This window comes from Amborella trichopoda, chromosome 9, assembly GCF_054954075.1.
Source record: "Amborella trichopoda isolate Santa Cruz 75 chromosome 9, AtrichopodaSantaCruz75HAP2 v2.0, whole genome shotgun sequence".
NCBI classification, from domain to species: Eukaryota; Viridiplantae; Streptophyta; class Magnoliopsida; order Amborellales; family Amborellaceae; genus Amborella; species Amborella trichopoda.
The window spans coordinates 47,924,631-47,948,969 of NC_142344.1; the positions used below are offsets into that span (position 1 = coordinate 47,924,631).

Below are 24,339 nucleotides of genomic sequence, written 5' to 3' on the forward strand. Positions count from 1 at the left end.
GAATCATCATGATAATGAATGACTGCAAGAAGTAAATGATCCATTGGAATGAGAATGTGCGCGAGCATGTTAGGAGTCGAAAAACCTCCTGGACAATGAATGGAGTGATATGGTTATGGGGGAGCAATGGGTGGATGAAGAGGAAGAAATCATACTAGAAAAATTGATGGGAAAAAATTGAAATGGAACATTTGCAGTATAGCTGAGAAACTCATGGTGGATCTTGAATATTTTCAAGAGAAAATGATAAGTCGTTAAATGGTCACCTATGAGATATAATGACATTTTTATGCATTGTCAAGTTTTAGAGTGACCATGGAAATCGATTTAACATGATGGACAGTAATAAACTCATTACTGTCAAAATTTCAACATGGAAATAACCATTGAAAGATGGAGGTGTATGGATAACAGGACAAACTGACAAACATTGAGCCATAAGATAGCCAAGGCCAAGTTTGGGTTGGGAACATGAGCCCTAGTTTGTATTAGGCAGCTTGGACCACTTGTCTGATTCTTCGGCGATTGTTTTCACTATGTTTTGAAAATTAGTTACAGATGCAACGTTTGGTAAAATGAACTATTTAAGATTAGATTTTGTAGTTTGCTCTAGTGTATTGTGATTGATGTACTTGATACTTAATAAAAGGTTGAACTTTTGGGTTCATTAGCGACAAGTTATTGTTATCCCACAATCAAGAAGGAAGTAAACAACTAGTTGTTATCCCTCCAGGACATACTGATATTGGCCGTCATGGCCAATTGAAGGTCAAAGTTCATTGGATTGTGAAAGTTTTTCCTTTTTCAAAATTTTGTACTTTAGTTTTCATATTTGAATCAGCTAGCTAATTGTTTATAGGTAAAGGGGGTTGTGAGTCAATAGAAGATTACCGTCCCACTCAACAGAGAGTTGGATTTCAGGGCTCACACCTTAATGAGGATTGGAACTGCAGGTTTTTGGTTAAAATAGGAGGCTTCATAACATGATATTTCTAAATTATTTATAGGTAAATGATGGTAATCTTCTATTGACTCAAAGCCAATTATGTATAGGACTATGAATATCTAACAATTTGTAACAGTATATTATAACATATTATTTGTAGGGATTGTAGAATATGAGACCATTTACCATTGTTAAAAAGAAGTCACAGTTATACCTAGCTATTCAATGTCAAAATGTTTTTAACAAAACTTTGAGTTCCAGCAGGCGACACACTTGCTACCACCCAATATAAAATTTGATAGACAATAGTGATTGTGACTTCGTATTAAAAGTAAGTAACCTCTTTATACAAATTTTTTTTTTTTTTTTTTTACTTTTTTTTTTAAAAAAGCACACGGATTAATGTGCCACGCACGTTTTGTTGCTTGTATAATTAATAAATGGAGATATACGTTTTTTTTTACCCCATAAAATTAGGGATGTGGTTAGCATGCGGCCAAGCCCGCACATTTATAAATGCGAGCTTGGCAATAAATATATACTAGCTTAGGGATGGGGGGTATATGACAGATAAGTTTCAAAGTATTGAATAATGAAAATGGGTTTAGACGGGAGAAGTCGAAAAGAAGTATGCACCCGTATAAGTTCACATGGAACATAGAGAAACATGACATCTTAGGAGCAATGGTTTAAAAAACGGATCAGTGCCTCGGATCGAGCACCCCAAAAATCCATCCAGATCTGTGAATCGGCGATCCGGATCGGTAACAGACCCACTTGGTTGGATTAAGCTTTAAATAAAATCTACAAAAATGATTAAAATTCATTATAAATGTTGTTTTTTAGGAATCCAATAAGAAATGAGAGTACTACATTTAACTTGTATTTTTTTCATCAATATGCGAATATTGAGATGTTCTTTCTCTGTATGAACTTATGTTTACCATTAAATTTACATCACACAAAAGAAAAATCATAGAATTATCATGGATGAAGTATATAATCATATATGGACTACAATAAAGAATGGATTAAATCGATGAAAGAATGGCCGCTAAAATCTCGAATTGGTGGAAAACCCTAATCCGCTAATAAAAACCCTAAATTATTACAACCTAACTAATTATAATCCAAAATTATTACAACCTAATTAACTATAATATTATATACTGAAATTAAAATTGTTGGTTTATATTTTATAGTTTATTTTATTATACAAATAATGACAAATCCCAAATATCTTATAATATCATGTAATTTAAAATGTATTATTGACAATTGTAAGAAAAAATAGTACATCACATAATTTATAATACAAATAAATTAAAATAAATAAAATAAAATAAAATATTTGGTTATCAATGTAGAAATAAATTCTAAAGTGGTATGAGTTAGTGTTATTTTTCTCTCTTAAAATATCCTCTAAACTAATATTTTTTTATATTCAATAAACTAGAATTAGTATTATTTTTGTTTTTTAATATCCTATGAGCTAGTACTAATTTTTATTCTCAATTAACGACTTAATTAATTATTAATCATATAATGAAATAATCCCCTGAGATAATAACCTAATAGAATTTTTATGTTTCATTTGGGCAAGTAAATTTCGACTTTTTTGTTGGAAGATAGGGGTGGTGAGCACCCAATTATTATTTTTAACAATGTTTTCCTTTTTTTATCAGATAATTTAATTACCACCACCGAGTCGACTCGTCGTTTTTTAAATCTCTGATTATAACTATTAATTATAATATAGTATTATAATATAAAATCAAAATAATTTAAAAATATTAAAAAAAACTTTCATAGATTTTAAAAATAATTTAGTGTATATAAAAATAATTATATTGACATAAATTTAACGTAATTATATTTAAGTTATTCACATAAACAAACAACAATTTCATATAATTATGTTATTTTTTGTAAATTATTATATAGCATTTTATTTTTGTAATTATATGTAATTAAAGATTATATGTACTTTATATTTGTATACCATAAAAAAGAAATAAATATATAATTAATCTTAAAAAGGGTTAAATCTTAAAAATAAATAAATATAATTAATCTTAAAAAGAATTATAGACTATTTCATTTGATAGATGTCATCGTATAAGAGAGAGATCTATTTATAAAATATTTAATTTGTACACAATTATACATATGAGAGAGAGAGCTATTTATAAAGTATGTAATTTACTTTATAGTATGTAATTTATTTTATACATATAAAGTATATAATTTACTTTAGAGCGAGAGCTATTTATAAAATATGTAATTTACTTTATACATATGCACCATTATTACCACTATACATATGAGAGAGAGAGCTATTTATAAAAATCGCAATCACACTGTTTGATGAGAATTATCCCACATCGAACTTTTGAAGAAGATTTACATGGTATAAATTGTATGTGGTTGCTGCAAGTGCGTTGGCTAGTGCGTGACATGTGCAACTCATAATATGTATGTTATATGGTCCCCGTGGAACACGGTTGACATTGTATGCCCCCAAAGTTTAAAAAATTCAAAAGCTTTTGAAAATTTGAAGAAGGTTTTACTGTTTGATGGGAATTATCCCACATCGAACATACATGGTATAAATTGTGTGGTTGCTACCCAATGTTGCGAGTGTGTTGGCAGGTGCGTGATGTGTGCAACCATGTTGTAGTGACGGTTCGCCTCTAGACATGCTCAATCTCTGGTTATAATCGAGAATCGGCACGGGATTATTGATTTTTGGGTCGAATTGCGGCTGATTCCATGCGACTCATGTCGATTTATCCGTTACAATTAGCCGGTTCGCCTCTAGACACGCTCGATTTCCGGTTATAATCCGGGCGATTTGCCTCTAGACACGCTTGAGTTCTGGTTATACTTGAGAATCGGTATGGGATTACCGCTTCCTGACTCGCATCGCGGCAGATTTATTGCCGACTCCGGCGATTTTTAAACCACTGCTTAGGAATGAATCTACATTTTTCATTGTTTAACCCATACTGAAACCTATTTACGTGTACACCAGTCGACAAATCTCTGAATGCACAAATTAAACTTGAACTTTTAGCTGGAGTTTGTCCAATTGACAAATCTCTGAATGCACAAATCAAACTTGGACTTTTAACTGGAGTTTGTCTTTGGAAAGCTTTGACTAATAAACTATAGTCGTAAAATCCAAGTTTTTTGACTAATATAATGCCAGAGGAACTCTCAGAGATGGAAGCATCTATCCCATAAATTTGACATTATTTACCAGAGACACTTGAGAACCTAGGAGTTCAAATCTATATGGAGCACTAGAAAACTAACATAAATTTGACATTATTTACCAGAGACACTTGAGAAACTAGGAGTTCAAATCTATATGGAGCACTAGAAAATCAACCAGAGTGTGACTCGTGTGTCAGAGAAAAGCAAAAGAAATTCTATTCTGTAATTGGGGTTTTGGACAAAGGATGTTTGGGCTGAGGTGCTTTCAGGTTTGAGAAGGAAGTATTGCTTAGGATGCAAGAGCCTTCTAACAAGGTTGAGGGCATTCTCTGAGTACTTCTGTGGTTTCCGATTATTAGCTGAAGGTGATTTTATGAATATCATTTTGTGGGTGCAAGGCAAGGCTCTATTCCCTTGAGATTAGCTAGAGATTGGGTGTCCATTCATTATGTCCTTAGGGAGACCAATGAGATAGTTGACTCTTTCGCAAGTTTGGTAGTTAGAGAAAAGTTTGACCGATGGAATCTTATTTCACTCCATCAACAGATATCCTATATTGTGAATTGTACCTCCTGATACCTCCATTTTGTGTATCGTGATGATATGTTGTCGATTATATGAATGAAATGCTATAATGGCACACATAAAAGAAAAGAGATGCTAGTTTTCGTTCAGAAAGCAATATTTTAAACTGAGGGCAGGCGAAATGTAATTCCTAAATGCAAAAGACACCAGAGCACCTATGCTATCAAAGGAAAAATGCAACTGGATGAGGTTGCCAAGAGAAGTGCTTAGAATCCATTACCAAACAGTATTTTGATATACACTTGTGAACTTTGTCATCTTACTCCGGATTCTATGGACATAGAATACCCTGGTCACTAATGTTAATCACTTTTTTCAGGGGTAGTTTTCATTATTTGTCAAGAGCACATGTGGAATATATGTCCTTTTGGATGAGATGATGAACTGTAAATGCTTCAGTAAGGCTGACGTCGAAAACAAAAATGTGTCAGCACAACCAAACGACTCCCACCCAATGACGATTTGTACCTGTGGGCAAAATGGTATTTAAGTCAGTTGGAAACAGAAGGTCTCGATCAATGATGTATTTTATCAGTGTCTAACAAACATCTGGGTATGTATATACAGATTTTGATGGTGTGTGTGTGTGTGTCAGATTTTAATGAGATCATTAACATGTCCGACAACATCTGTGCACAGCATGGAGAATATGTCCATTTTCTGAGCATTCACAATACCTAACTTTGGTGCAGGTTGGAGACTTTGAAATGCACCTGAGGCGGAACATTGGAAATACAAAGGTTCCTGCTCCTTCCCCTATTGTGTCACCTTCAACTCCTCCGCCAGTTCCAACTAAACCCATGGTTGAATTGGCTCCTGCTACTGCTCCATCTGTCACACAAAAGGCCCTCCAGTTGCTTCCAGTCCATTCTCTAATGTTTCCGCAGAAGTGTCAAAGTGATGGATCAAATGCATATGTTATAGTGGCTTCTCCAACTGTATGATCAATTAGATAATTAAATTTTCAAAGAAAAAAATTTTCACTCTTTCCATTGTAAATTTATGTCTTGATATCTGTGTTGGTTTTGTAAGTTCAGGTTGGGAAATTTCGAACTGGAAGAATTGTGAAAGGAAAAGCTGTTGGTTATGGGGATCCTCTCATTGCTGTCTTGCCTTCCTTTCATGGGATAAAAGTGATTTTAATTTTGTCCATTCATTCTCCTTGGTAGTTCACGTTTGACGTTTTTTGGATTTTCCTTATTTCTAGTTTTGTTCAACCATTTGAGCATTCAAAATGCACAACTTAATGTCCTACAAGAAGAGAGCGAATAATATGATGAAGGGGAGCTTGATTTAATTATTGAATTCAGGAGGTCCTCCAAATTCATGTAGATTGAAGCTGGGCTCTTGGTAGCGTTCAAGATTTTCAAATTTTCATAAATCTATTCGATCTACACTATTTTTAATGCTTTAAATTTTATAATTGAAGATAAAAACATATTTTAAAGCTGTTACAAAGATTTTCAGTATTGAAATCAAGGTGTGTTTTACTTTGATTGTTTAGAGCCTCGGCTCTATACACACTGTACCAAAAAAAAAAAGAAAAAAGGTTGCATGTATTTTGGTTGAAATCCCCGAACCAAATTCCTAGGAACGAAAATTTAATTCGTTCATGCTCCCGCAAGAGTATTTTGTAGACTTATTCCAGGATGTTGAAAAAAGTATATTTTAAATAAAAATATTTTATATGAAAATTATGGTATAAATAAAAATATTTAATATACTTTTAGTTGGAATAGTAGGTCTTTCTTACTTAAATAAAAATTTGGGAAATTTAGCCCTTATAACTACCGGTTCTCAAAATATATCTACATATTTTATAAATAGTTCTACACCACTCGTTATGAGGAATGAAGTGGACGATGATTCAAAGCAATTTGAAATAAATAGTTCCACGCCACTTAAATGAATTGAACGGAACTAATCTTTTTGAACCACTTACGTACTAGAACGCTTCGACACCTTACAATAAGCATTCCATAACATTTCCTACAATGAGCCGTGTAGAACTACTTAGTGATTTGAAAAATGTATCGGTTATCCAAATCAGGCACCCCAAAAGCCTATTCAGATTGGAGGATTAGCGGTCGCTGTATAATTGTGTGAAAAAAACAATACATCGACAAAAAATTACATACAAACCCAATGAACTTGCCAAAAACCGATCCATAGGTGAATCAGCGGGTCCGGATCATAGTTTTATTATAGAAAATCGAAATTTATTATGTTGAACTATCGGTTTCCTTCTAGATTCACCCCTTTTCCTATATACCCACAGAATCAGAACTAGGTGATTGATTCATAGGTTGGACCGAACGATATTACGTCAACTCGGCGTTTTTTAAATCATTGGAACTAATAGCTCCTAACGATTTTGATTCCTTATTCCTTAGAATTAGTCCAAGTCCCTTGTTAAGAGTTGTTCATAGCTAATAGTTAAGATTAAGGGATATTTTGGAAAGTGTGCAGTTGGTATATGGACATCTTGTAGAGGTAAGGTGCACCTTCAAACTTTATCGTGGATTATAATTTTGATGTAAAATGCCTAATTATCTTAAAATTTATTTCTATATCTAATTATAAATTTTTTAAATTTCAAAAATAATTAAAATCAAATTGATCTATAAACATATGAAAAATCTTGAAAATAGACGATGTGGATAATATGTTGTAAAATGCATTATTTATGAGACTTAAAATCCTTTTATTTTTTTATGGTCATACATCTAGATATCGAGATGATCAATCCAAGGGTTTTTCAACATTAAAACTAAATTTTCTAATGGATTTTTGAGGTGTAACCGTAGTTCTACGTTATACGGTTGCATCCTCATATAAATTTTTTCCTTTTGAAAAAGATCAAAGAAGTGCCAAAAACAAGGATATGAATAAAATATAAAATATAATGTAAATGTTTCAAATACTACTAATTACAAGGATACCAAATTTCCCTAAAAATTTCGAGCATTATGGTATAGTTACTGACTTCACGGCACGTACCAAAGATGATGATGTATGGATACCTTTCTATACCTAGACAGAACCAGTGTTTTAAAAAACAGCCAGTCGAACCTAACTCGCCCTGTTCGACTCGGAAACACGCGTGCCCGTGCCTCTTCCAACCGAAAACTGGGAACCGCCCGGTTCTAGAGTGGAACCGCCAGTTTCCATCCGGTCCAGCCCGGTTTAAGAGTGGAACCGCCAGTTCCCATCCGGTTCAACCCGGTTCTAGAGTGGAACAATCGGTTCCCATCCGGCTCAGCCCGGTTCTAGAGTGGAACCGTCGGGTTCCCATCCGATTTAGCCCGATTCACACACGTAACACATGACACGCACGTGCGAGCGTGTCCCACGCACACTCACACGCGCACACGTGTGTCCGAACGCACGTGCGAGCGTGCCCCACACACGCTCACATGCGCACACGTGTGTCCGAGCACACGTGCGAGTGTGCCCCACGCACACTCACTCATGCACACGTGTGTCCTAGCGCACGTGCGAGCGTGCCCCACGCACACTCACACATGCACACGTGTGTCCGCTCGCACATGCACACGTCTGTCCGAGCGCACGTGCACACGTGTGTCCGAGCGCACCTGCGAGCGTGCCCCACGCACACTCACACGCGCACACGTGTGTCCAAACGCACATGCGAGGTTGCCCTAATATTTTTATACACATTTTATAATTCATATTGCATAGGTATTTATATACCAAATTTGAATACCCATCTTTCGATGTGGGATAATTTCCAAACATCATTAAATGAAAACGAAATGTAAATATAATCTATTAATCAGCAATTTATAGTCACATGTAGTTAGATGGCTTGATGGTTATGATTTTGAATTTTTTACTTGAGGTTCCAAGGTCGAATCCCCTTGGGCAACCCCTTGGGCATGTGTTGCATTTGAATCCCCTTGGGCATGTGTTGCATTTTTATTGTGTATATAGTGGTTGGTATAAATATTTTTTTTGTTTTCGAATCCCCTTGGGCATGTGTTGCATTTTTGTTATATATATAGTGGTTGGTATAAATATAAATATTTTTGTTGTGTATATAGTGGTTGGTATAAATATAAATATTTTTGTAAATAATATAAAAGACATAAAAAAATGAAAAATAAAAAAATTAATTTTTATATAACCGTTAATTTTTATTGTATATAATGGTATAACTATTTTTGTAAATAATATGAAAGGTATAAAAAAATAAAAATAAAAATTTTATTCTATTTGAAATCTCCATCTTTCTACTAACAGTCTCTTTTATTAAATTTATTATAGAAACCTAAAAAAATAAATTTTTGAAAAATTGAAGTGTTATTTCCAAAATTTGTATGCATTTTATTATTTTTTACATTGATAACCAAATCTTTTATTTTATTTATGAATTTTTACATTATAAATCATGTAATGTACTATTTTTCTTACAGTTGTCAATAATACTTTTTAAATTAGATAATATTATAAAATATTTTTAATTTGTTATTATTTGTCTAATAAAATAATTATAAAATGTAAACTAATAATTATAATTTCAGTATATAGTATTATAATTAGTGAGATTGTAATAATTTTGGATTATAGTTAGTTAGGCTGTAAGAGTTTGAGTTTTTTTAGCGGGTTAGGGTTTTTCGCCAAAACGAGATTCTAATGGCCATTCTTTCATTGATTAGTCTACTCTTTATAATAGTCCATATATAATTATATATTTTATCCATGATAATTCTATGATTTTTTTTTTATGTGATGCAAATTTAATAGTTAAATAAATTTATACAGGGAATGAACATTTCAATATTTACAAATTAATAAAAAAAATGAAAGTTAATAATGTAGTACCCTCATTTTTTATTGTATTCCTAAAAAACAACATTTATAATGAATTTTAATAATTTTTTTCGGATTTTTTTTAAACTTTAATCCGACTGATTCAGCAGATTCCTGATCCGGATCGCCCATCCGGATCGGTTTTTGAGGTGCCCGATTCGGGTCACCGATCCGTTTTTTAAACCATTGGACAGAACACATGCACCAATCAAAGTCCATCTCAAGATATATATATATATATATATATATATATATATATATAAAATACCTATAGGTAAAAATGAACAGTGATTTCACCTATCCTCATCACCATCCAAATTTCACCGCATGGACACATTTATCCAATAGTGTTTCAATTTTCAATTTTTTAACTAATCGGAATGATCTAAAATTTGGAGAGTTTGTACATCTTAGTGAGGTGCACCTAATAACAACATGAAAAAAAATAATTTATGAAATATAAATTAACCAAAATACCCCCCAAAATTTACGGTGGTATTTTGATTCATTTATATTTTACAAATTATTTTTTTCATATTTTTATTAGGTGTGTCTCACTAAGAAGTACACACGCTCCAAATTTCAAAAAATTCTGATTAATTAAAAAAAAGAAAAGAAAATTGAAACACTACCTGACAACTGTGTTCGTGCGATAAAGTTTAGATGGTGATGAGGGTAGGAGAAATCACTGTTCATTTTCGCCTATAGGCGTTTTGTAGTATCTTATATATATATATATATATATATATATATATATATATATATGACAATGATTTCATGGAACCTTAAAAAATCATCTTATGACCATTTGTTTGATCCAAAATTTGAAATATACACTCTTTTCATTCTAATGAACAATCACAAAAAAATAAAAAATTGAAAACACAACGTAGAAAGTATTTTTTTAGCCCAATTAACATAGGCAGTTCATTTTGTTAAGATGCTTAGATCTAAGCCTTAGAAGAATTTTTTCATTTTCAAATTTTTCGGATGCTTTTATTATCATTAAATGAACAATGTTAAAAAAAAAAAAAAAAGTGGTTTTAAGTTAATAAAAGCTAAGATCTTGAAAATCACAAAATGAATGGTCTAGATTTATTTTTGTAGGGGACTCGACCATATCTAGGGTTCAAATTGAACTTTTTTTTTTTTAGATTGATTATTGAGATGAAGAGAGTGGGTATGCAAAATATGGGGTCTTACAAATACCACAAACATGGTTTTTTAAGAGTCTCATTGCATTATACTATAATATAACCGTTGCATTGGATCATTGTATATATATATATATATATATATATATATATATATATATATATATATATATATATATATATATATATATATATATATATATATGAAAATTCTTCCTAACGGCAAAAATGAACAATTTCATCGCATGGTAACAATTGTTCGATAGTGTTTCAATATCATTTGTTTTCTAGAAAACCAAATTATTTGAAATTGGGAGCATATGTACATCTTAGTGAGGCGCACCTAATAAAAATATGAAAAAAATTATTCACAAAATATAAATTGACCAAAATATGTTAAAAAATTTATAGGGGTATTTTTGTCAATTTATATTTATGAATTATTTTTTTTTACATTTTTATTAGGTGCGCCTCACTAAGATGTACATACACTCCAAATTTTAGATAATTCTGATAAGTAAAAAAAAATTGAAAATTAAAACACTACTGGACAATTGTGACCGTGTGATGAAGTTTGGATGGTGATAAGGGTAGACAAAATCACTGTTCATTTTCGCTTATAGGCATTTTGCAGTATCTTATATATATATATATATATATATATATATATATATATATATATATATATATATATAAGAAAAAGTTAACAATAGCTGGCCAGCTATAATAAATAGTAATATAGGTAGAATGAGAGCCGTCAGATCTTTATCATGTGGTTCAAAATGCATATCACCATTTTAATTTTAATTATTTTTTTTATAAATCATATCATAATGAAATTTTATACATATGTACTAAAAAATAAGGCGCACAAATAAAAAATATAAAAAACATATTTTCCAAAATATAAAATGATCTAAATACCTCTGAAAGATGATAGGGGTATTTTGGTCATTTTAAGTTATTGAAAGTATTTATTTTATATTTTTATATGGTGCGCAATAGTGTTAGATATATACATCCAAAATTTCATCTTAATCTGATTTATACAAAAAATTAAAATTAAAATAGTGATGTGCATTCTGAACCACATGATGAAGATCTAACGGCTCTTATTCCACCTATATTATATTCATTATTGCTGCCCAGCTGTTATAAGATTGATATATATATATATATATAATGCCAGCATAAGCCTACTTGTCTACAATTATATATAGACCAAACGACCTAGATTGAATCTGAGTCGATCCAATGATCACAGTTGTATGAGATGTGACGTTGTAACCTTGCATCACCGACTAAGCAAAATGACGTTGTTTGATATGTGACAAAGATGAGGGATCTAGAGGAACAAATCCGACTATGGAGCTATCAACAGCTAGCAATAGATCGGTATGCTTTGATACCATGTAAAATTTACAATAAAAAAAATAGAGAAGAAAAATCAACACGACATATATTTGATTCAGCAATGGTGCCTACATCAACGGAAGGTAAACCAATATCTCATTCACAAGAATTATTTTGGAATTATAATTCTTGTCCTTTTTAGAAAATAAATCTCATTGCAATAATAATCCCACAGAAAACTTAATATATTACTAGATAGGAAACTCAATATGAGAACTATAGAGAAGCAAGAAATTTTTGTCTTTGCTATCTCTCTCTAATAGCGACTAATAGCAACATTCAAAGAAGAGTCTTATCACGCTGAGAAATTCCCTGTATAACAAGACAAGCATTTGAATTTCAAAAAACAGAGAACTTTCCTCTCCCTAAAAACGCTTCACTTAATATGTTAAATGTGCAATTCTTTCAATTGATCCAATTAAAATAGTTGCTAAAGTCTTTTAATAATCTCACTCCTTGTCTCCTTGATAAGGATTTGGAAAATACAAGAGACAAAATTGATCTGCCCTTTGATGATTTGGATAGCTACTCAATTGCAAACTTGGGGATATTGCATTATGAAAAAACCTCTCAGAAACTTGGAAGATACTGCACATTTCACCATTAACCGCAGCTGAAAACCAAAAAACAGAGTTTCTCTCTTTTTCAAAGCTTCAAAAAGTCTATCATCAGATATTTAAAAGATATTTAAATGAATTTGGTTTCTATTTTAATAAAATCAGATATACTTGCTATACCAACAATATCGTAATTAAAAGCACATTGAGTAGCTATTTGTCTTTCCTACCTCATTTAAGGTACAATAAAAACAAAATCCTAGATTTTGTCACCATTGACACTCCAAAAAAAAAAAAAAAGGGGAAAAAATTTGAGAAAAAAAAAGAGAAGAGGGGTGAAATGCAACTATAGGCATCAACAATTAAAAGGCCTTGTATACATCATTATTATGCCAACCACAATAAAAGGAGGATGATATCAATATTTTGAATGCATCCTCAAGTTATGAGACTTAAGCAGAAGCCCATACAATGTGGGTATCAGGTATGAAATGGCAAATAAAACCTTGATCCGGCTGCTTAATGCCTGCAGGAAGGGATTGAAACCAAAATGGCAAACCGATCCAGTTCTTATTATGTGCATGGCAACTTGCAATTGCTTCTACAGTGCTCCCATCTTCCCCTTTCAAGCTCACCTCGTAGATTCTTCCTTCTTCACTATAGTGGCAATTATAGACAGCAAAGGGATAGGGCATTATATGGCACACTGCTGAGCTAGGCTTTGTAGGCACTCTCTGCACTTTCTTCACAGTGTATGCTTGGAGCATAGAAGCCTTGTCGATGCTGGTGTGGTGCAGGGTAATGTTATGGTCTAGAGAAGATGGGGGTGACATAGTCAATCATGGCCTCCAAAGATGTCAGACACTTGTCCTTGCCTTTATTGGACTCGCACCACGAAAGGGTAGCGTGCATTTCATGGGCCTCACTCGAAGCAGGAGGGATTGAGAAGTGGCGCAATATGCGTGGGAGCTGAGCAGACGAGAAAGGTATGGCATCTGCATCCTCACGAGGAAGGAAAGGAGAGTTATTGTTGAAGTCGGCCTTATGAAGGTGGAAAATTTTGTTCATTCCTACTTTGAGCTCCTCCTCTAAGAAGGAGGTTGTTTCTTTAGCACGGCTCTCCTTTGTGAACTCGTTATTCAAGAAGCGGGGATCTCGATTTCCCGAACCTATATGCATCAGTCCCGAAGGCACTGGGCGAAGGCGGGAACGGATTACATCGGGCAACGGATTATTGGGGAATACCTGGGTCCAATACGACTCGGGTGTCGCCAATACACAGTAATGGCTCACCCTTCCCTGCGTTTCACAAATAACAACATTAGCAGTAACAATAGGAAAAAAACATTCTATATTTGAGGATTAATATCAGGTGAAAGCCATTGAATATGCATAAAGTGTATGGTATAGCACAGAAAAAGAGCTGATTGTTCCACTTAAAAGGCCCACCATTGTATGCTAAATGGATGGACAACAATTCCAGAATATATATATATTTTTTTGGGTGAATCAGTGTGGATGACGGGCCCTATCCATTTTCTTAAGAACCTAAAGAAATAAAGAAAGAAAAAACAATATATCACAAAGTTCTCTAAATACGAAAAGGGACATTGACCTACCGCAATGAGAAGTAGGGCACATGCAAGAGGAAACCTCTCCATGATACTTGTTGAATACAAAAGAAAGAGGCTGTTGGTTTTGTGATGCTTTAATTTGTGCAGTAAGGGTGAGGTCTCTCTTTCATTTACGTGGAGGAGCGTCATGTTAAATATAGGGAATGGCCATGGAGAGAGAAATGGTTTTTGATGTGCATGTTGGCCATGCGTCGTGAGGTTCCTTAATTGTAGGGTTATTTGATGTGCATGTTGGCCATGCGTTGTGACATCCCTTAATTGTGGGGTTATCCATCTATATGGGATAGGAAGGGCCATGCCCAATATAGGAAATGGGCAAAGCGTTTTAAGTGCATGTTGGACATGCGGCCCTTGGCGACACACTGTCTGTCTAACGTGCTGAGGTCTGTATAATCCAATGACCTCGCAAAACGCTGATGCAAGTGACTAGGTTTTGGAGAATGTGGGACCCACAAATAAAAATGGTCCTGCATGTCCTCTATGCTACCTTCGGACTTTCCCCATCCATGACCCTACACTGTTTTGTTGGATGGTAACTAATCTCTTCTTGAAACTTCAGTAGTAACGATTATTGTGGATTATCGACTTGGGATTGTCTATAAAGAGACTATTGATCTTTGTAGATAGAGATCACAATAATTCTCATTTATTAGATGTCAAATTGGATGGTTTGAGGTGATTCGCGATGTTCAAGAATTTTTGTTTTGGAATCTTTGTGTCTATTCAATGACACTTTTCCCACCACCCATCTTGAAATTTAAAGGACAAGAATGATGGTGATCTCTATCTAAGTTCAGAAGATAAATGGCTCTTGATAGATGATCCCTTATGAGTTTTAGTTGTCCATTGATTATAATATATATTGGAAAGAGAAAGTAGTCCCCTCCATGTGACTTACGGTCAATAGACCCTCGGGTACATGCAAACCGGTGACCCTTTTCGCATTTAAAAATTTAGACAAAATAACCCCCTCCATGCTTTTTTTAATATAAGATAATTAAATTATTCATTTTCTTTCAAAGTACTCTAATTTGATATAAAAAAGAAAAAAAAAAAAACAAAATCTCATGGGAAGGACCGTAAAGTTACAAAAACCTAAAGCCCTATCTATCCCAAGAGAACTCTCTCGGAGAGGTCTCATTAGATTTTTGGCCGCTGTCCACCATTGGGCTTGCACCAAACGGGTAGGATTAGCCTATCATGCAGATAGCCCTCTCCATTTTTTTTGGGTAAAGAACGTAGAGAAATACTTTCTGATCCTACATGGTGCTCGTTCATCACCAAGTAATTTTGAACTAAAATATCATCTTCATACTGCGGATGGAGAACTTCTTTCTTATCCTACCTGGTAGTAACACTCCGTTCATCACCAAATAACTTTGAACTAAAATATCATCTCCATTTTTTGGATGGAAAACTACTTTCTAATCCTACCTGGTACTGACACTCCATTCATGTGGGGAGTCAGTTTATGTCTATTTCCTGCTCTGTTCCCTTTGTTATTATGCTTTCACTTTGTTATCATGCTTTGAGTCTGATGCTATGGCTGGCTTCGATCCTATAAATCTTCTTTTTAACATTATGTTTGTTTCTATGTGGGATGGGTAGGAAATGTTAGTGATTGTTGTTCTATTACTGCCTTCTTTATTTTGGGAAAATTAAGGAACAAGATGTGGTGGCTCGTTCCAGTGGTGAAGCTAAATACAATCCTCATACACATGCTATAACAAAAAATGGTTAGTTCCAAGAGCTTCTCGAGACAGAGGCATTGTTCACTCTCATTGTACTCCATTTTATATGATGGGAAAGTATAGAACGAGACCATTTACCTTTGGTACAAGGTGGTTACTTTAATGTTAACTATTGGATGTGAAGTTGGGTGGCTACAATTATTCCATTGACCAAGTTTAAACTTCAAAAGAAATTTTTTCGAACTCTGTGACATGTCCAAGCTATCAAATTTCACATCGGATGGTTGGAAGTAACTGTGACTATCTTGTATCAAAGGTAAATGATCTCATTATATACAATCTTTTTTGTGACAATAAAATCTCAATTAATATGGTTGACCGGTCATATTGAAATTGATTATCACTTTTCGCGTCATTAGTTTTTTTTCAGGGCACTCTTACTTTACGTATTGTTTCTTTGAAGGATAAAAAAGTTAATCATTTCACAATGGCTCACCTATGTTTTTTCTGTTTGTTGTCCAAACTCCAACTTCTCTATCGTAAAGTATTGTGAGTTTGAGGGAGGATGTCTGTGAGTTTGAGGGAGGATGTCAAGGGAAGTGTATATTATTTACAAGGTTCGTACAAAAAGTGTATAGTATATTCGATATGTATGGGAAGGGTAGGTATATTATCTTGCGCTTTATGATAAGTGTTTATGGAAGCTAGGTTCTCATGATTTTTTTCGTCCTAGCTTACAGATATAGTCAACGCCCAATCACTCAGATTCAATTTGAACCTATTTAACGGTCATAATTATATTTTGTATTTAATTTTTTATCTGTTTTCTATGAATCAAAATCACATGAAATTTGGAACGTCGACTCTAGTAATTAAGGAACACCTAATAAAAATATTAAAAAATAATTGACAACTCAAAATACCCCTAAAAGTTTTAGGGGCATTTTAGTCAATTTATTTTTGAAAAATTATTTTTTTAATATTTTTATTAAATGTGCCTATTTTTTTAAAATATATGCTCTAAATTTCAAATGATTTGAATTTTTTGAAAGAACTAAAATTCAAAGACAAAACATGATTATGAGCATCAGATTCGCCCAAATTTAATCGGAGCCGCCGTTGGGCTTATACTATTGCATCAGTCCATGACTGATATAATTTGTTCCCCTCTCTCTCTATATATATATATAGTGAGGAGAGAGAGAATTCTCTTCTGAAAAACTCGAGGCTCTACCAATTTCATACTTGAGGATGATGTTTTGTGAAAAGTCTGTTAGACATATGTTAGACAGTGCATATTTACTGTTAACCACAACCAAAAACTAAAAACGATTGTTGTTATTAGTTTTTTTTTTTTACAAATAAAATCCAACTTCCTTTTTTGAAGACAAAAAAGTGTTTGATTGAATTTGGACTCAGGTAATGATACAAAATTAGACTCTATGGTTGTTGACTGTAAATTCAGTACACATACATAACCACCGATATTTTAATGAAAAGCACATCGAGCAGCTATGAGTCTTGCCAACGTCATTTTGGGCCTCGAATACTAGAGCCCATCGCAATTAACGGCCTATCAAACAAAAGTAAAATTAAGATAAAAAAGAAAAAAAAAATCATCACCATTGTCAAAGCTTTTGTCCAACTAATAGGTTAGTAGCTACATGAATTTTGGTCGGTTATTTTACTCTACTACTCTATTAAATACTCTATTAAAGGAAGAAAAAAGAAAAGAAAAGATAGTAAATCATTGGGACTTAAACAGAAGCCCATACAATGCGGGTTGGCATGCATAATTCTGATTGTCGGTCTTCTTGCCTGCCGGAAGGGATTGTGGCCAAAGAAAAAAGGTCCAACCTCTGGCATTTTCATGGCACGCCGCAATCACATCCACAATGCTCCCATCATCTTCTTCCAACATCACCTCATAGATTCTTCCTTGAAGTATATGGTGGCAATGGTAGACAGCAGAGGGATAGGGCAAGTTATGGCACACTGTTGAGCTAGCCTTTGTAGGCTTTCTCTCCACTTTTTTCACAACATATGCCTTGACCGCAGATGCATTGTCGATCCGAGTTCGGAGGATAGTAATGTTTTGGTCCACACCATAGAGGTTGGCATAGTCAATCATGGCCTCTATAGATGTCAGGCACTTCTCTTTGCCTTCAATGGACTCGCACCATGCAAGGGTCTCGTTCATTCACTTGCTTCAGTAGAAGCAAGAGGAATTGAGAAGTGTTGCAGGAAGCGTGGGGGCTTTGCAGAAGAGAAAGGTATGGCGTCTGCATCCTCACGGGAAAGGAAAGGGGAGGCATTCTCGATGTCCGACTTACGAAAGTGGAAAACCATTTTCATTCCGACTTTGAGCTCCTCCTCTAAGTAGAGGGTTGTTACTCTGGGATCACGATGCTCCTCTGTAAAGTCAGAATACCAAAAGCGGGGATCTAGACCGCCTGAACCCATATACAACAGTCCTGACGGTACTCGACGAAGGCGGGCATGAATGATATCGGGTATTGGAGTGTTCGAGAACGCGCATGCCCAATAGCTCTCGGGTGTCGCCAATACGCAGCAATAGTTCAAACTTCCCTACATGTCGAATATGGCGAGAAGCCAAGTAAAGATTCAGTAGAATACAAAGGGAAGAAACACTTCTGCAAATACCAGAAAGACATGACCTTCCGCTAGGAGAAGTAGGGCAGATGCAAGAGGGAGCTTCCCCATGACACTCGTAGAATACAAAGGAAAGAGGCTGATGGTATTTGTGAATGTTTAACTTTGTGCAGTGAGAGTGAGGTGAATGCTAAATATAGGGCCATGTTCAACATAGGTAATGGGCAAGACCTTTGAGGTGCATGTTGGACATGCGGCCCCTGGCCACTGTGTCACTCTTAACGTGTTGAAGTCTGCATAATCTAACGGTCCCTGTAACGACCTTCGCTAAGTGGTTTAGGAGAGTGTGGGACCAACAAATGAACAACGTCAGTGTTCAGAAAATTGACTCGGTCAAAGATGCTCGAATCTTGACTGAGATAATTTAGCCCATTTTTTTAAAAACAGAAAATCAAGAAGAAAAATTGTATATATAATATGAGCGTCAATTTTTAGTAATCAAGTGGTGCGTGCTGCTTAGCCTACCCACGCCAACATGCCTCTTTGCAAGAGGTCATCTGATCGATTATGGGTTCTTTAAAGCAAAGTAAAAAGAGGTCATGTCATCGATCTCTTCTTTAAAGCAAACGCAAATGAAGATAGGCTATGTATAAAATATGGGGGCCGCTAGAATGTGCATAGGTATACATTCTCCATGAAAATAAACCATAACCAAAGAACAACACACTTTAGAGAACAAGTTCATCCTCATTTTCATATACAGGAAAACAATGTTCGCCCATCGTGCTTCTCGGACATTGGCCAAGGTAAGAAAATCGACAGCCAACGTGCTCGGACATTGGCCAAGGTGAGTAAGAAAATCGACTCGGCCAACCAACCTGCTTGGATATTGGCCAAGGCCTGAGTCTGAGTAACTCGGATGAGTTCATGCCATCCTAAATAAAAGGAATAACAAAAGTAAATGTGAAAAGTAAATATGGTTTATATATATAGTAAGATACCTATTTTTGTCATTAAGACCCAAGCAGCATATTGGTAAAATAAGACAAGAGGTTGAGGCCTCAAATCCTGCTCAAGGCATCTCTCTTTGAGGTTGAGGCTTATTTGTTTTTATTTTAAATAAAATAAGACAGATTTATTTTTAAATAAGAGTGTATGTGCAAACTTTTGGGTCACACAAATACCACAAACATGGTTTTATAGAAGTGTGGTTGCAATATACTATGTTACAACCGTTGCATGAAATCACTGCTCATATATATATATATATGAAAGATACTACAAAATGGCCATAGGAAAAAATGAACAATGATTTCGCATACCCTCATCACCATCCAAACTTTATCGCAAGGTCACAGTTGTCCAGTAGTGTTTCAATTTTCATTTTTTTTACTAATCGAAATGCTCTGAAATTTGAGTGTGTGTACATCTTAGTGAAGTGCACCTAATAAAAATATGAAAAAAATATTTCGTAAAATATAAATTGACTAAAATACCCCCAAAAAGTTTTGGGAGTATTTTGGTCAATTTATATTTTACGAATTATTTGTTTCATTTTTTTATTAGGTGCGCCTAACTAAAATGTACACACCCTCCAAATTTCAAGTAATTTGGATTTGAAGATAAAAATGAAATGTAAAACACTATCGGACAACTGTGACAGTGCGATGAAGTTTGGATAGTGATGAGGGTAGGCATTGCGAAGAGTTTATATATATACATATATATATACAGGGAAGTATAGAATGAGACCATTTACCTTTGATACAAGGTGGTCATATTAGTCTTGATCATTGGATGTACAATTGGGTGGCTACAATTATTCCACTGACCAAGCTCAAAATTCAAAAGAAATTTTCTCGAACTATGTGACACATCTAAGGTATCAAATTTCACATCAAATGGCTGTAAGGAATTGTGACTACCTTGTCTCAAAGGTAAATGGGCTCATTGTATACAATCCCTATATATACATGGGGAAAGTATAGAATGAAACCATTTACCTTTGGTACAAGGTGGTCACATTAATCTTGACCATTGGATGTGAAATTGGGTGGCTGCAATTATTCCATTGACCAAGCTCAAACTTCTCGAACTTTGTGACACATCCAAGCTATCAAATTTCACATCGGATGGTTACAAGAAATTGTGACCACCTTGTATCAAGGGTAAGTGGTCTGATCGTATACAATCCCATATATATATATATATAAAATTCACTGTAGATCTGGGCACGTTTTGGTATCAGAGCCATCAGTAAACTGTTGAGAGAAAAAGTTACAATATTACTGTAGAAACCTAGTTAAATTTACATCTAAGAAAGTTGGTCTGAGAGTTAAGGCAAGAGACGAAAGGAAAAGTCTAGGCAAAGTACCCGCCAAGGCCAGGAAGAGCCGCTTAGGGGAACACGCTGGACCCTTGATCGTCTAGATTGTCATTATCCGCAACCTACAGATGGCAAATTTAATTAGGAGTCTTAAAGGTAATACTGCAACTCAATCTCAGACATTAAGAGTTAAAAATAAGGAGGAGATTATTATAAATGATATTGAACATCATATCCAAAATTGGAATATTCCTAAGGTACCAATAAAAGATATTTATCATAAAGGATCATTTAAATTCAAATTAGGTTATGCTATAAAAACAGTAGAAGAAAGTCTATCCGTAACTCAAAATCAAGAAGACTTTCAATTATTATCAAGAAAAATTATTGAAAAACATAAAGAGAATAATTATAAATATTTGCATATTGGGCTAATCCAAATAGCCATTAAACCTTTATCCCGACTAGGGTTAAACACTTCAGTGCTTGTATGCCTAAGAGATACAAGACACAATAACTTCTCAGATTCACTCCTAGGCATGGTAGATTCTAGCCTATGTAGTGGACCTATATATTTTAATTGCTTTCCAAATTTTTATGTTTCTTTAACAAACCCAAACATATTAGATATATTATCTATAAATTTGAAAACTCATGGATTTAATATGATACATGGTTCTCAGAATTTAGCAATAGTATACAGAATTTATTACAAAGTAATGAATACTCTTTGTCCTAATATTATGCAGGCTGATCAAAAAGATCAAACTATATTATTTCAAACAAATATAGAAAAATCAAATACGATTATACCCAAAACAATTACTTGGTCCGATATTATTCTACCTCAATCTTGGGCATTACAACATGCAAACCAACCCCAAGAAGCACCTAGAAATAATATTCGAAACCAAATAATAGAACATCCAGATGGAAATATTGAAATAAAATTCCAACAGTCTATAGTCAAAGATGATATAGATATTAATAGGAAAAGAAATAAAAAACCATTAATACCTGCTAGAAAATCTTGTCATACTACTCCTGATGTTATCATACTTCCTTCTGCTTCACAACCTACACCATCTTCAAACTTCCAATTACAAGGAGTCAATAGAACAGCTGATCATGTAGTCATTCCTACCTATACATCTGAACCAGACATAGAGGAATTTCAAATACTTACATTACAAATAGAAGATGTTACAGAAGAAGAAATAAATAATAATAAAGCCGTACTTCCTACAAAATATAATGTAATAGTATATATTAAGGTGTTTACTGCATCACTTTCAGTATAAATTATTTCTTGATTTTGTTCATTTCTGGCGGTTCATTGTCTTGTATTGGTAAGGATTCTATTTTTTGTTTCATCATCCACATAGAAATCCTACCAACCTCTTAGCCAGCCAGTGAATCCACTAACTATTGCTTTAGCCACTTCTTGGTCTGGATTACCTGCCATTTTGTTTGCAGAGGTAAACATGGTCATATGTCTCATGACATCTAGTATTTTTAATTCAGATAAACCGTCTATTGTCCAATTAACTATTGATCTTCCTGAATAGGAAACAACTTGTTGTATGTCATCTTCTTCAAGCTGGACATCAACAAGTGTAGGTCTTTTATAATATGGTAAAGCTGTGATTGGTTTCCATGTTTTACCATAGGCTATTCTTTTTATATCAATAGGTGTAGTATCCATAAAAGCATTTTCTTGGTTTTGTATGGTGTCTTCTATAATTGGTTCTACTTCTTGGAACATCATTGTTTCATGCTCTGGTATTTTTGATTTTCTTTTATTTGAAGATTCTGGTAATGGAACAGGTATATTTGGTATGGAAATACTGAGTTTGGGAGAAGGAATTTCTTTAATATCTAACTGGGATAATTTGGCTATTAACTGATCCATTAAGGTTTTATTATTTTCACCAATATGAAATTTATTTTTATTAAGTTATGGGGGTGGTTTGAACAGAACTGCTTTAGGAAGAGAAGGTGTTACTCCTTTATATATATATATATATATATATATATATATATATATATATATGAAAAACACTATGCAACACCTATAAGCAAAAATAAATAGTGATTTCGTCTACCCCCATCACCGTCCAAAGTTCATCGTGCGGTCACAATTGTCTTGTAGTGTTTCATTTTTCATTTTTTTTCTATAAATCAGAATGACTTGAAATTTGGTATGTATATTCATAAAAAATAGGTAAATATTTTTAAAATATAAAAAAATTATTTTACATGAAAACTATTGACCAAAATACCACCCAAAACGTTTCGGGGGTATTTTGGTCAATTTTGTTTTCACAGATAATTTTTTTTATATTTATATTAGATGCCCCTCAGTAAGATGTACATACCCTCTAAATTTCAAGTCATTCCAATTTATAGAACAGAATATGAAAAATAAAACACTATAGAACAATCGTGACCTCTCGATGAAACTTGGAAGGTGATGAGGGTAGGAGAAATTACTATTCATTTTCGCCTATAGGAGTTAGGAAGACTTTTCCTCTCTCTCTCTCTTTCTCTATTTATATATATATATATATATATATATATATATATATATATATATATATATATATATATATATATATATATATATATATATATATATATATATCTTATGGAAATGATTGTATTTTGTATTTGAATTTGAATTGTCTTTCTACAAATCCAAATCACATAAAAATTTTAAAAGAATAATCTGTAAATATAAAATTGACCAACATATTCTTTATGAGTAATTTGGTTCATTTAATATTTGTAAATTGTAAATGTATTTTGGTCTATTTAATTTTCATGAATTTTTTTTGATATTTTCATTAGATTGACCTATTTTTTAAGAATAGACGCTTCAAATTTTAAGTGATTTAGATTTACAGATAAACAATTAAAATTTGAATAAAAAATTCAATTATGACCATTGGATCAATCCAAATTCAATCTAGATCTTTAGGCGTTCACGTTAGCTGCCAACTAGCGGGTTGACCTCATAATCTCCCATTAAGTTAACATGCAATACCACCAATATCTTAGTGAAAAGCATGTCGAGTAGTTGTTAGTCTTCCCAACCTCATTTTGGGCCCTAGTGTCCATCTCAATTAACATCCAATCAATCAAAAGAAAATTATATATATAAAAAAAATTTGTAGTGAAAACTAAGGCCAAGTTGAGTACAACTTCTAAAACTATGATATATATATATTTTTTGAGTAGATTAGGCCCCTACTTGCTTTTAGAAATAATTAGCAGTTTTTGAATACACAAGTGGGAATGAAAACCTAAACAGATAACCGAAGCTCAAGTGATGCTACAACCACAACCTCATCCTCATTCCCAAACCA

The 24,339-nt window shown here is 33.6% G+C and overlaps 2 protein-coding genes across 2 annotated transcripts; both read right to left on the reverse strand.

Annotated features, from left to right (window-relative positions):
• Positions 1-13,058: 13,058 nt before the first annotated feature.
• On the reverse strand, positions 13,059-14,461 carry LOC18441801 (BURP domain-containing protein 6). Its single transcript, XM_088845969.1, is given in 3 exon segments — positions 13,059-13,516; positions 13,518-14,006; positions 14,327-14,461. Coding segments are annotated over 3 exon segments (888 nt in total). The 5' UTR covers positions 14,369-14,461; the 3' UTR covers positions 13,059-13,159.
• Positions 14,462-17,779: 3,318 nt separating this feature from the next.
• LOC148780578 (BURP domain-containing protein 6-like) lies at positions 17,780-18,232 on the reverse strand. Its single transcript, XM_088847823.1, has one exon. The coding sequence runs from the start codon at positions 18,230-18,232 to the stop codon at positions 17,780-17,782; it is 453 nt and encodes a 150-aa protein (XP_088703949.1).
• Positions 18,233-24,339: the final 6,107 nt, after the last annotated feature.